Source organism: Podarcis pityusensis (assembly GCF_964106645.2).
Source record: "Podarcis pityusensis genome assembly, chromosome: 2".
Classification (NCBI taxonomy): Eukaryota; Metazoa; Chordata; class Lepidosauria; order Squamata; family Lacertidae; genus Podarcis; species Podarcis pityusensis.
The window spans coordinates 96,152,403-96,163,240 of NC_138029.1; the positions used below are offsets into that span (position 1 = coordinate 96,152,403).

A 10,838-nucleotide genomic window follows, 5' to 3' on the forward strand; every position below is an offset into this window, starting at 1 on the left:
TACTAATATAATTATCCTGCAGTTTTAGGAGATAGTGATTTGTTACAGAAGCTCTGTGGCTGAAAACCCGGATAGGAACGAGTCGAAAATAGTGGTGGTGTGTGTTTGTTTTTCTGAACAGTTTAGGCAGTATCTAAAAAGCAGCCCCACCCTTAAATATTTTTGTTGCATGGAGTGCATTCACCTATTGTTGAGTTGTTAACCTCTCTCAATTGACTGTGTTTGCCCTCAGTTTACATAAGCTCATAGACTAACCTGATTGGCTGCACAACATTCTGTTGGAAATGTTTGCTACGTGATCAGCAATCACATAACTGAATAATGCAAGGAGATGAAAGAAGCCTAATAAAGTCTAATTAAAGGAAGGCTAATAAAAATGCTGCCAAAGCAGCAGCCAACAGAGAACAATGACACGAAACAGTGATGTCTAAATTTCCTGGAAACTGAAATGTTCAATACATCTCTAAACAGAGGTTAAAATGTTGGTTGAAATTTCAAAATTGGGCTAATAGGACCATTTACGCTTTATTTGTGTGAGTGCACACACTAACTTTAAACAGTTAGAAACACATTCAAGTTCACCATCTCTTGACCTAATTAAGCAGTTCTCATTCCTACCCAAAATCACAGCTTAATAAATAACAGTTTGTTTTTCTTTGACTTTGAATTTACTTTTCATTTTATTTTCTTAAAACTAATAGTTACACTTTGAAAAGCAACCCCATTGCAAATTCTACCTAAACAATGTTCTGTCATGGTTTGATTGAGTCTTTAAAATTGTCTCTTTTATTTGTCGCAATTTGTAGGGTTCCTTTACTAATCACTTAAGAAAGAACAGAAAGGAGTACAGCGAGAATGAGACCTCCGTGTATATGGCGGTGTAGAAGTTGAATAAATAAATAAATAACCAGATCCCCCACTAATGAAGTACATGTAACAACAACAAAACAAAAAACAAAAAAAGTTGCAGTGTTTTATGCTGATACGTCTCTTTGAGGATATTTAATGGAAGGTCCAAAGTCATTTTAAAACATAATAATATTTACATGCCTCTCCATATTTTAAGAAATGAATCTAGAGTACAAATGAGATGGCGCTTTGTGAAAGTGCTCCTACATCTAACATGTCATGACAGTCAATTTACCTGGGTTGTTATTTGCTCGCACATAATAAATCTCTAATGCCAAGTAAATTAAAATCATGTTTTCATTATGCATTTCAAGCACCCAGCCAGCCTCCAGGAAACGTTGTGTGGAACGTTACTGACTCCAGGGTCATGCTGAATTGGGAGCAGGTGCATGCAATGGAAAACGAGTCAGAAGTCATTGGTTATAAGGTAAGTAACCAGCAAGACTGCAGTGATACCGTTCAGAATGCTTGCTTAGAAACAGGCTGTTTGTATCAGTGCTGGGAAATACTCCTTTTCCACTGATTATCTTTTTTTATTAAAAAAACCCAAAACCCTCCTGTAATATCAAATGTAGGGCTAAACAAAAATGTTTCAGTAACCAGCACTTAATATCTCCACAACCTCAGTTCTTAGGAAACTTGTATAGGATTTGGCTGCTTCATTTATTTATTTTCTTACATTTATATTCCATCTTCCTCCCTTCATGGAGCCCAAGGTAGCATGCAGTTGGTCACCCATCCAGGCACTGACCAAACCCAGACCTCCTTATCTCCAGCAAGCTGGTGGTCTTATGTGCCTTCAGACCATACATGTAATTTTGATCGTCATTGCTAAAATACACTACCAGTTTGTATGGGTGTCTTATTTCCCTTCGGATTCCCATACCTCCTTTTAAATCTTTGTTTGTCCCCTCTTTGAGCCAAGTACAACCTGTGAGCTTTTCCTTTCTCAGTACACTGCACACACTCAGTACAGTGTATGAAACCACATAGAGTAGTACCAGCAAGTCACTTGCTTGTGGCCTCAGAGTAATCGTCATTTCTAAGCAGGGATTTTTTTTTATCCATTTCACCAGTCTAACATCCAGCACTGCCTGTTCTACTACATCATGGGTAGGCAAACTAAGGCCCGGGGGCAGGATCTGACCCAATCGCCTTCTCAATCCGGCCCATGCACGGTCCAGGAATCAGCATGTTTTTACAAGAGTAGAATTTGCCCTTTTATTCAAAATGCATCTCTGGGTTATTTGTGGGGCCTGCCTGGTGTTTTTACATGAGTAGAATGTGTGCTTTTATTTAAAATGTATCTCTGGGTTATTTGTGGGGCATAGGAATTCGTTCATATTTATTATTATTTTTCAAAATATAGTCCAGCCCCCCACAAGGTCTGAGGGACAGTGGACCGGCCCCCTGCTGAAAAAGTTTGCTGACCCCTGTATTGCATCAATTCTTTGGCAGTATCAAATGCTCCTGCACACATTCATCGGTATCTTCACAGCAGGCTCCCTTTCGAATGCTCTAATTAGCAATTGAATTAGGCCTAGAACAGGGAAAACAACCACTTAAAATGTTTTCCTTTGTTTAAAGAGCCATACAATTTTGTGCAGAAAATCCCAGGCATTCGCACTTCTGGCTGAAAGCAAAAAAGAATTTGCCTTAAAAAAAAAAAAAAAGATTTGGAAAGGACATCATTGTGTGTTCCATTAGTTGCACAGGTCATTATGGACTATATGCCTAAGATTTTCTGCACTAGCCCTTAAATTATACAGTTTATCATGCTTGATGCCTTGCAGCCATATGGGTTTGCTCCATTCATGGTAATTAATTCTGCAACAGATTGGGAACACACAAAGCCCAGAAGAGTAACCATTGCACAAAATTTTCACACAACTTCATACCTTTCTCTCTCTATCCTATCTTACCCCGAACCCAGTTTCTGATTTAGTATCAGAGTGGAGAATTACCCACGGAGTAAGCGATCTGGAAAGAACCAGTGTGCGCAGGTGTCTTTCTCTAACTATTAATAACACTAATTATATTGTTTTTGAGTATTCCAAATTCATTGGAGGTGACATGTGGTTTAGGTTAGTTTTCAGTTTTTCTTTGTCAGCACAATTTTTTTTTAAAAAAAGAAAGAAAGTGGGGGGAAGAATTTTCACTAAAATCTGAACTTCTGTATCTCATGAATGGCCTTAGAAATCCCAGTTGCCAAAATCACTTATTTGTTAATTGCATCTTGCTGTGAGGTTTATTGCAGTGGAACGCAGATGTTGTTATAGACTGCATGAATTTAATTTTTTTAAAAAAACAGCAAGAAATATTCAGTTTAATTCCAAGGTAGAATAATGACTTACTACATACAAACTTTCTCTCCACATAGCCCATAATTCTTCACTTTCTTGCGTGCTTGACACCCCAGTATCCTGACCCTATTTATTGCTTAGAGTCATTGATCAAGCTAATGGCAAGCTCCAAATAGAGTAATAATTTATAGACGACCCCACTACTGAGAAACTCAATAGAATATATTATGTATTCGTTGTTGTGTATTCTTGCATTCTAGATCAAAGCTGTGATAAAGGTACTTGACTGATGCTGTATACTTCCAGTGCCTTGGAAGAGATTAGGTAGAATTCCGTAGTGTGCTATGCCTCCCCCTTCTTCTTGTGTGTCCCCCCCCCTTCCACCTTAAAATGACATTAAATGCATCATGTTAGATGAAATAACATCCCTAAAATTATCAGCTTTCTTTTCCATTTTTCAGATTTTGTATCGGACTAGCAGTCAAAACGAGCTCAATGTCCTTATGACAAACAGAACATCTGCAGAACTTCTGCTCCCTTTAAATGATGACTACATTATAGAAGTGAAAGCAGTGACTGATGGTGGAGACGGCATTAGCAGCGAACAGATTAAAATTCCTAAACTAGCAAGTATGTTTACTAGATGCCGATGAATGGAGTTTCATCATAAGTAGAACATTACGGTTTATCTTTAAAGACTGAGAGTTGATGTGAGATATGAATTTCATTTAGTGGAAAAAACTAACTTAACCCTTTGTCATGAAATTGCTTCAAAGCAAGGTCACTTTCACATCGTACTTTTGAAGCACTATGATGCCATGTTAAACCGTCATTACTTTCTCCAAATAAGTATGGGAGCTGCAGTTTCTTAAGGCTGCTGAGAGCTGTTAGGGGACGCCTATTCCCCTCACACATACCCAGCTTCCAAAGTTCCCTGGGAAAGGATTGATTGTCAAACCACTCTGAGAATTGTATTCTTGGGTGTTGTTATACAACGGAATCTTGTAAATATAGGCTTAGATTTCAATTTCATTTCACTTTCAGTTTGTATCCTGCGTTTCTGGGATACAAGCGGAAGACACAACGAAATAGGCAACAAAGATCACACACGTTAAACTCAGAATTATAGGTGAAGAGGCACATAATTTGGTGAAGTCAATATCTTGGAGGGAAGCAGATGACATGGAGGCCCACTGCTCATTAGATTTAAATTGAGACTAGTGGAAAAATAGGAACAACACAGGCCTATCCTATCAGCAAACTGAAGGCATTGGACCATGTGAACAGCATGGAAAAATTATAGATGATATTGGTGCTGGGGGTTTATAATCTGCTGTACCCCAGCAGAGAAATACAGGTAAATCTCAGTTGCAATCCATTTAACTTGAACTCTGCAAAAAGTTGTTGGGCAGTGCTGTTTTCAAAATTGAGTTTATATTGATTAATAAAAGGGTGGGGTAGGGGATTTATGCACTACATTAATGTTATGAAAAAGAACCCAATTAAAATTCTTCATGTTCCTATGCATGACAAATTGCATTCAGTTGAGCTAGTAAATTACCATGTAAATTAGACAGCGGTATGTGTAGGAGAATCAGTTTTTAATTTTTCAGTCTGTTTTTCAGAATTGGAGATAGCGGAATAAATATTCCAAATATTAATTTGTTTCAATTGTTTTTAAAGTATATACAATATATCACTTCTCAATTGTTTGTATAAGATCAAGGGTAATGACTCAGTACAATAGCTGGACAGCATAATGTCGTTCAGGGGAAACGTAAAGCTATTTCTTAATAGCTCCTGGGAACTAATGGAACATTGTCCTTACAATGGTCTATGGGAACTAGTCCGTTGCAAATGAAGCTTACCAGTCAGTGGTCCCAATAGAACAAATGGCTCTACAATCTCAGAAGACCCTCCTTTTTATATGTTCTTTCACACCTCAGCTGCTCCCAAGCCAACCTAGAAACATGTTTTGGATTCTGCCTATATGGGTGCTCTCACCAGTTACAAACATGCAGTTGATTGCATTTTCTAGAGGATTTGGTGCTACTTTACAAGACATAAATATCTGTTATGGTTTTATTTATTTTAAATAGTTCTAAACCAGCCTTCAGCAAGCAGATTTCATGCTGGTGTGCAATAAACATGCCAGTAAAAATGTCAGTAAGGGAAAATGCAAATAGGTCCCTGGCCTATAGACACAGCTACCTGAAAGAAAGGCTCATTGAATTCCATCGGTTTTACTACTAAGCAGACATGCAGTGCATTGCACTGTAAATGCATAAAGCTATGGCATATGGAAAGGCACTTCTGGAGATGAGCAGTTGGGGAGATTTCTATGACTAGTAAGCACTAGTGAGAGCCAAAAGAAAGGGTTGTATTTTTGGGTTGGGGGGGATTAAGAACATGCATATTTTGCTTTCCAACTAATCATATATTTTCCCATTTGTTGTAGGTATGGATGCAAGAGGTTCTGGGGCAGCAGTCTTAAATGGCCTATCCAGCTGTATGTCAATAACACTATACTTTATCTTTAAAGTGGTATTGTGTTGATGCATTTTCACAGATAGGTGAAGGCCAGGTGAATAATTTACTTTAAAAGTGCTTTTTAAAACAACAATAGCAACAACTACAAATGGTGGTTATGCATGGATCTGCTACCATTGATTTTAAACACTTTCTATGAATTTCATTCAAAAAATAAAATAAAGAGCAAACCATATACATATTAAACAGTTCCTTCTAAAGGAATATAAAATGCCTTAAAATGTAATGAACCAAAGGACTTTACACATTACATGCTTCAGAAATGAAAAAAATAAGAGGATGCACATTGGAAAAAACAAAACAAAAAAGATGCGAGAGTTCCATTTTCCAAGCAAGCAATTCGGAATTATTTTAATGTAAATTGCAACAAAATCATACACATACACAACAGATGGAAGATAAAAACAAATCCGTATTTCAGCAGTATCTGATGGGAAACGGAGTTATTTTCTAAAAGCCTCACAATGGTGAATGGTAACTGGATAACTATCATTCTGGCCTTTTGTTTTATGTCCTTTTTTCTTACTAATTAAACACCACAAATATTTAGTTTACTATTTAAAGTCCCCCTTGCCCCCATTTTTTTTTGTACCATCTACATGAATGTTCAACTGCTTATTCTTATTTTGTTTTTAAAAATAGATTTAAACAGTCAAGTTCTTTATGGTTTTTAAGCTTTTTTTCAATAGTAAAAAAGAGGAAACTTTCTTCTAGATGCTGCACTGATGGAAGCTCTTAGAATTTTGTTTTTGAAGGATTGTATGTCTGTACAGCATCACATAAGAAGTGCCTCCTAGATTGGGCCAGTGGGCCCATCTAGCTGAGCATCCTGTCCTCACAGAGGCCAACCAGATTCCCATGGGAAGCCCAAAATCAAGACCCTAGCACAAGAGCACCCTCCCCACTTGTGATGCCCAGCAACCGGAATCACAATTTGAGTATCAAGAGGCCCGGGGTTTATTTTCACCCTGGAGCACTTAATGGTCCTTGGCCTTGTCTACCAGCCTGCATTAGTGCGGCACAGAGTGCTCCTCTTTGAAATTACGAATCAGCAGTTTTAGCTTAGCCAAACCTCCTAGTGTAGGGGGTGCTAGAATGTTCTGGAATATCAGGTATTACTTGGATTCCAGTCTTTTCACCCAGCAAGTATTACTGCCAAGAGAGGAGCATTCGCCACAGAAAGACATGGCAAATAAAATATGACCACTAGCCCTTGGTACGGACCTACGGCCGTTTTCTATTCAGCTAAAAGTTGGTAGCTCTAATATTGTTCAGCCATGCAACAATTACAGCATCTTCCTAATATGTTCAATACACTATAAAATATCTTTACATAGCTTCCTTTAAGATAGGCTTCCTTATTCTTTCTTTGTAACCTATAACTCCCCCAGTTCCTTATATTTTGACATTCTTCTCTATACATCATATTTATCATTGTATTTTTAAAAAAAATAATAATAAAAAAATAAACACAGCTGAAGTGCCCAGAGTAGAACATCACACTTTTTGGTGCAATGCACCAGAGCCTTATAGCCAGGGAATATTACCGCCCTAAATTATTTGTGGTGTATCTGAATATGCAGCCCTAAATCTGTTGCCCTTCTATATACCACTGCTACATTTTGTGTCTCGTTCATTGGATGCTCTTTGAATATTGGTCCTGCTGCAATTTATCCACTTTTTAGAATGATCCTGGATGATAACAGCTTCACTGCCATTTTCTTATTTCTCAGCAGAAACTTTTGTCAGTATCATTAACTGGACTGTTTTAAATCAACATTTTCATAGCAATGGGTATATATATATATATACAGAGAAATCTATTCTTGGTACATTTGAATGACTACAGTTTCAATGTTTACACAATTTTCATCTCAAAATTTCTTTTTCACACTTACTCCTGACAGGTGTCAGCCATAGAACAATTCAGATATCACTCTAAATTTTATTATGCATTCAGATAATATATCATCATACAGCCCAAACTTTAAAACACACTCCTTTTCCCAGTGTCTTGGGAAAATCTGTATATATTGTACATAGTAAAAGAACATAAATAGTTACTTGCTCTTCAACATGGCAAACTACTGATGCTTCCAAACACTTTCCAATAGGTGGGAACAAACTCCTTTTTTGTGTAATTCATACTCATGCAATGAGAGGTGAATCTGTCATTCTTGCTATAAGAAAGTTATACATCATGTTCCTGTATTGCCATCGTCATGACCATCCTCTTGAATTTAAATCCTTACTCTATTGTCTCTATGAGATGTGTGCAGAGTATTTTGTTTCATATTGAAAAGTTTTATCAATTTCCCCTTCAACTCCTAGCTGTGTGTGTATATCCTATGGTTATCTGTATGTATTTTTTTTATTCTAATAAAATATTTATAACATTGAAAAATGCCTGTGTTGCATCATGTTGCTATAGGATCATAGACATTTCGTATTAACATTGCAGGCATGTACAGGTCTATTCCTTATGCTCATAAGAATAGCCTGGCAAATGATACTTCTCTCCTTTTTGGTCCATAAATGAGTTAAGCTGGAGTGTTTTGATTTAAGCCAGTGGTTTTTAAACTGCATTTCCAAGAACTGTTGCATTCTAAATTCCCTCAATGAGCTGATCGGTACTGAGACAATTCCTGAATAGCAGCCTCCCCAACACTCCTGGTCTTCAGTTAAACAGAACATAGCACTTTTAAAATTTATTTAATTTTCAAAAGTTTAACATATGTGCTCTAATACATAGTTTTTTCTTTTGTTTTGTCAATTTCCCATCCTGTTTTCCATGATGTTTTTTATTTCTCCCCCTTTGCTGTACTCTATCTTCTATCCGGGTTGAACTTGATGGCCCTTGTGGTCTCTTCCAACTCTATGATTCTATGATCCCTTATACCATAACAACAAAATAATAATCTCTAATTCCTTCTGTTGCTCATAGTTCAAATCCTGCTTGCGAATTCATCATAGTATAGTATGTATTTAAGCAATCCATAAAAAGGCTTCTGTTCTTCCATAAAACAATCATCATTAGGTTCTCTTATTTTGGCTCTTAACTTTGCCAAATCTGCATAGTCCATCACCTTGCTTATCCATTCTTCTTTGTTGAGAACTAAATGGAACATATCTTGTCAATGTTGAAACAACTGGCTACTGCACATTCCAGGGTGCTGGGTTTTGCCCATAAGGCCCTAAATAGCTTGGGATCCGGCCATTTCCTCCTGCATGAACTTTCCTCAAACACCTCCCACTGTCTGAAATAAGGTGGGTGATACTTGTGGAAAGGGCCCTTTCCTATTGTAGCACCCTGACTGGGGAACACTTCCCAGGTAAGCTTACCTGGCACTGATTCTGGTGTCGTCTTTGTGCCATTTTAATGCAAATTCTTGGATCTTTTAAAAAAGTCTTGCTTGTTTTGATGGCTGATGCTATTTTAAAACGGTCAATATATTTATGCCTTTATGAAAGAGTTAAAGAATACTTCAGTCCGTTGGCATATTCTGGGCTCGGTTGCCTGATGACACCCAGCAGACCTGGCCAGGGTCCTACAGAAACCAGTTTATACGCACTGGAACATGAACCCAAAGTAAAACATTTTAAACCAAGAAATTAGGCTGTCTAAACAGTATCTAAATTAGGATGTCACTACTGATGAGACTGGCAACACAATCCTATACATGTTCACTCAGTTGTAAGTTCCATTGAGTTCAATGGGGGTTACTGTCAAGTAAATGGGTTTGGATTCCCACCTAAATGGCTTTACATGTTGAGTATTTGGGGCTAATTTGTGGATTGGAGAACTGTGCACAAGGATCCTTTCTTTCCTTCTAAAAGCCATCTTGCAGTCTAGCACTCTTAATATGAACATTGCCTACTATAAAGTAGAAAGAAAGAGTGCCCCCAATTTGTTTTCCTGCTTATTTCCAACTAATGGCCTGTTTCAGTATTCTTCTTACAAATATAATGATTTTCAGCATATGAGGAAAGAGAAAACAAATTGGCCTTTTCTTTCCTTCCTCATTGCTCTTCACCTTATACTTGACTCGTTGAAACAGCGAGATCCCTTCCTTTGCTGTGTCCCTCTAATCATCGCAAAACATGTCCATGCACAGAAGCCAGACCCACATTATCAAGCCAAACACGAGGGAAACGAAATCCATTTTTGGCTTTTCTGCCTTGTTATAGAATGGGTTTGGGAGTCACTGGGCAATGTTACTAAGAAACAGCACATCCTTCATGTGTTGCCAGTTGCTACCAAGCCCAACATTTAGTCCAATGAAAGAGCCAATTAGAACAAACTGCAGTTACATGGCCTTTACATGAGTATTGTGATGCCGATCCAAGTGCTGGAAGACAAACAAAGTGTTAAGTTCAACATCCATTGACAAGGTGGCATGATAGGAAATTTAATAGCAAACTGGGTGCCAGGTTCTGAAGGACTGAAGAGAGGAACCTTTTGAATGAGATGGGACCCTACGCTGCCTATGATTTGCATTTGTTGCAACAGGACTTACACAATAGAAATCATCACTCTACAATTACAGGTGAACAGATGCTGGTTGAAAACAGGCCCAGTTCAGATGCACTGTTACTGGTTCTTTAAACTATGGTTTGTGAAACTGTGAATACGTATTAAGCCTACACATTTCTCCCTCAGTGCAGAGGTCTTTGTTTGACTAGTTAAACAGATGAGCTGGGATTCAAAACATGAAGGGATAGACGTATATGAAAGCCTTAAGGGACTGTAGCTCCACTTCTAAGAGCTGGTTCAGACATGCAGCACGACTGTATCATCAGGTCATGACTTGTACATGTAAATGACACATCGCAAATTGGGAGCGGGGCGGGAATACCAAGGCAACATTGTTTACATAATACTTTCCTAGTGGTGCAGCAATAAAACTGCCAACACATTTGCAAAGCTAAGCAGGATCCATTATGGTTTCAAATTGGATGGGAGACCATATGTTAAGTTTTGATTACCCTCATGGTCCCTTCCAGTTCAATGATTCTATGATTCTTTAAGCATTCTATATAAGCTTGTGGTCTGACTGTCATGCAAACTCCCTTAAG

The 10,838-nt window shown here is 37.9% G+C and overlaps 1 protein-coding gene across 1 annotated transcript in view; it reads left to right on the forward strand.

Moving 5' to 3' along the window:
• CNTN3 (contactin 3) overlaps positions 1-8,166 on the forward strand; it is a 165,194-nt gene extending 157,028 nt beyond the window's left edge. The window contains exons 19-21 of the mRNA XM_080995688.1: positions 1,224-1,336; positions 3,674-3,842; positions 5,671-8,166. Of these exons, the coding sequence (XP_080851814.1) occupies positions 1,224-1,336; positions 3,674-3,842; positions 5,671-5,768 (380 nt within the window). The 3' untranslated portion in view covers positions 5,769-8,166. The remainder of the gene's footprint in view (positions 1-1,223; positions 1,337-3,673; positions 3,843-5,670) is intronic.
• Positions 8,167-10,838: the final 2,672 nt, after the last annotated feature.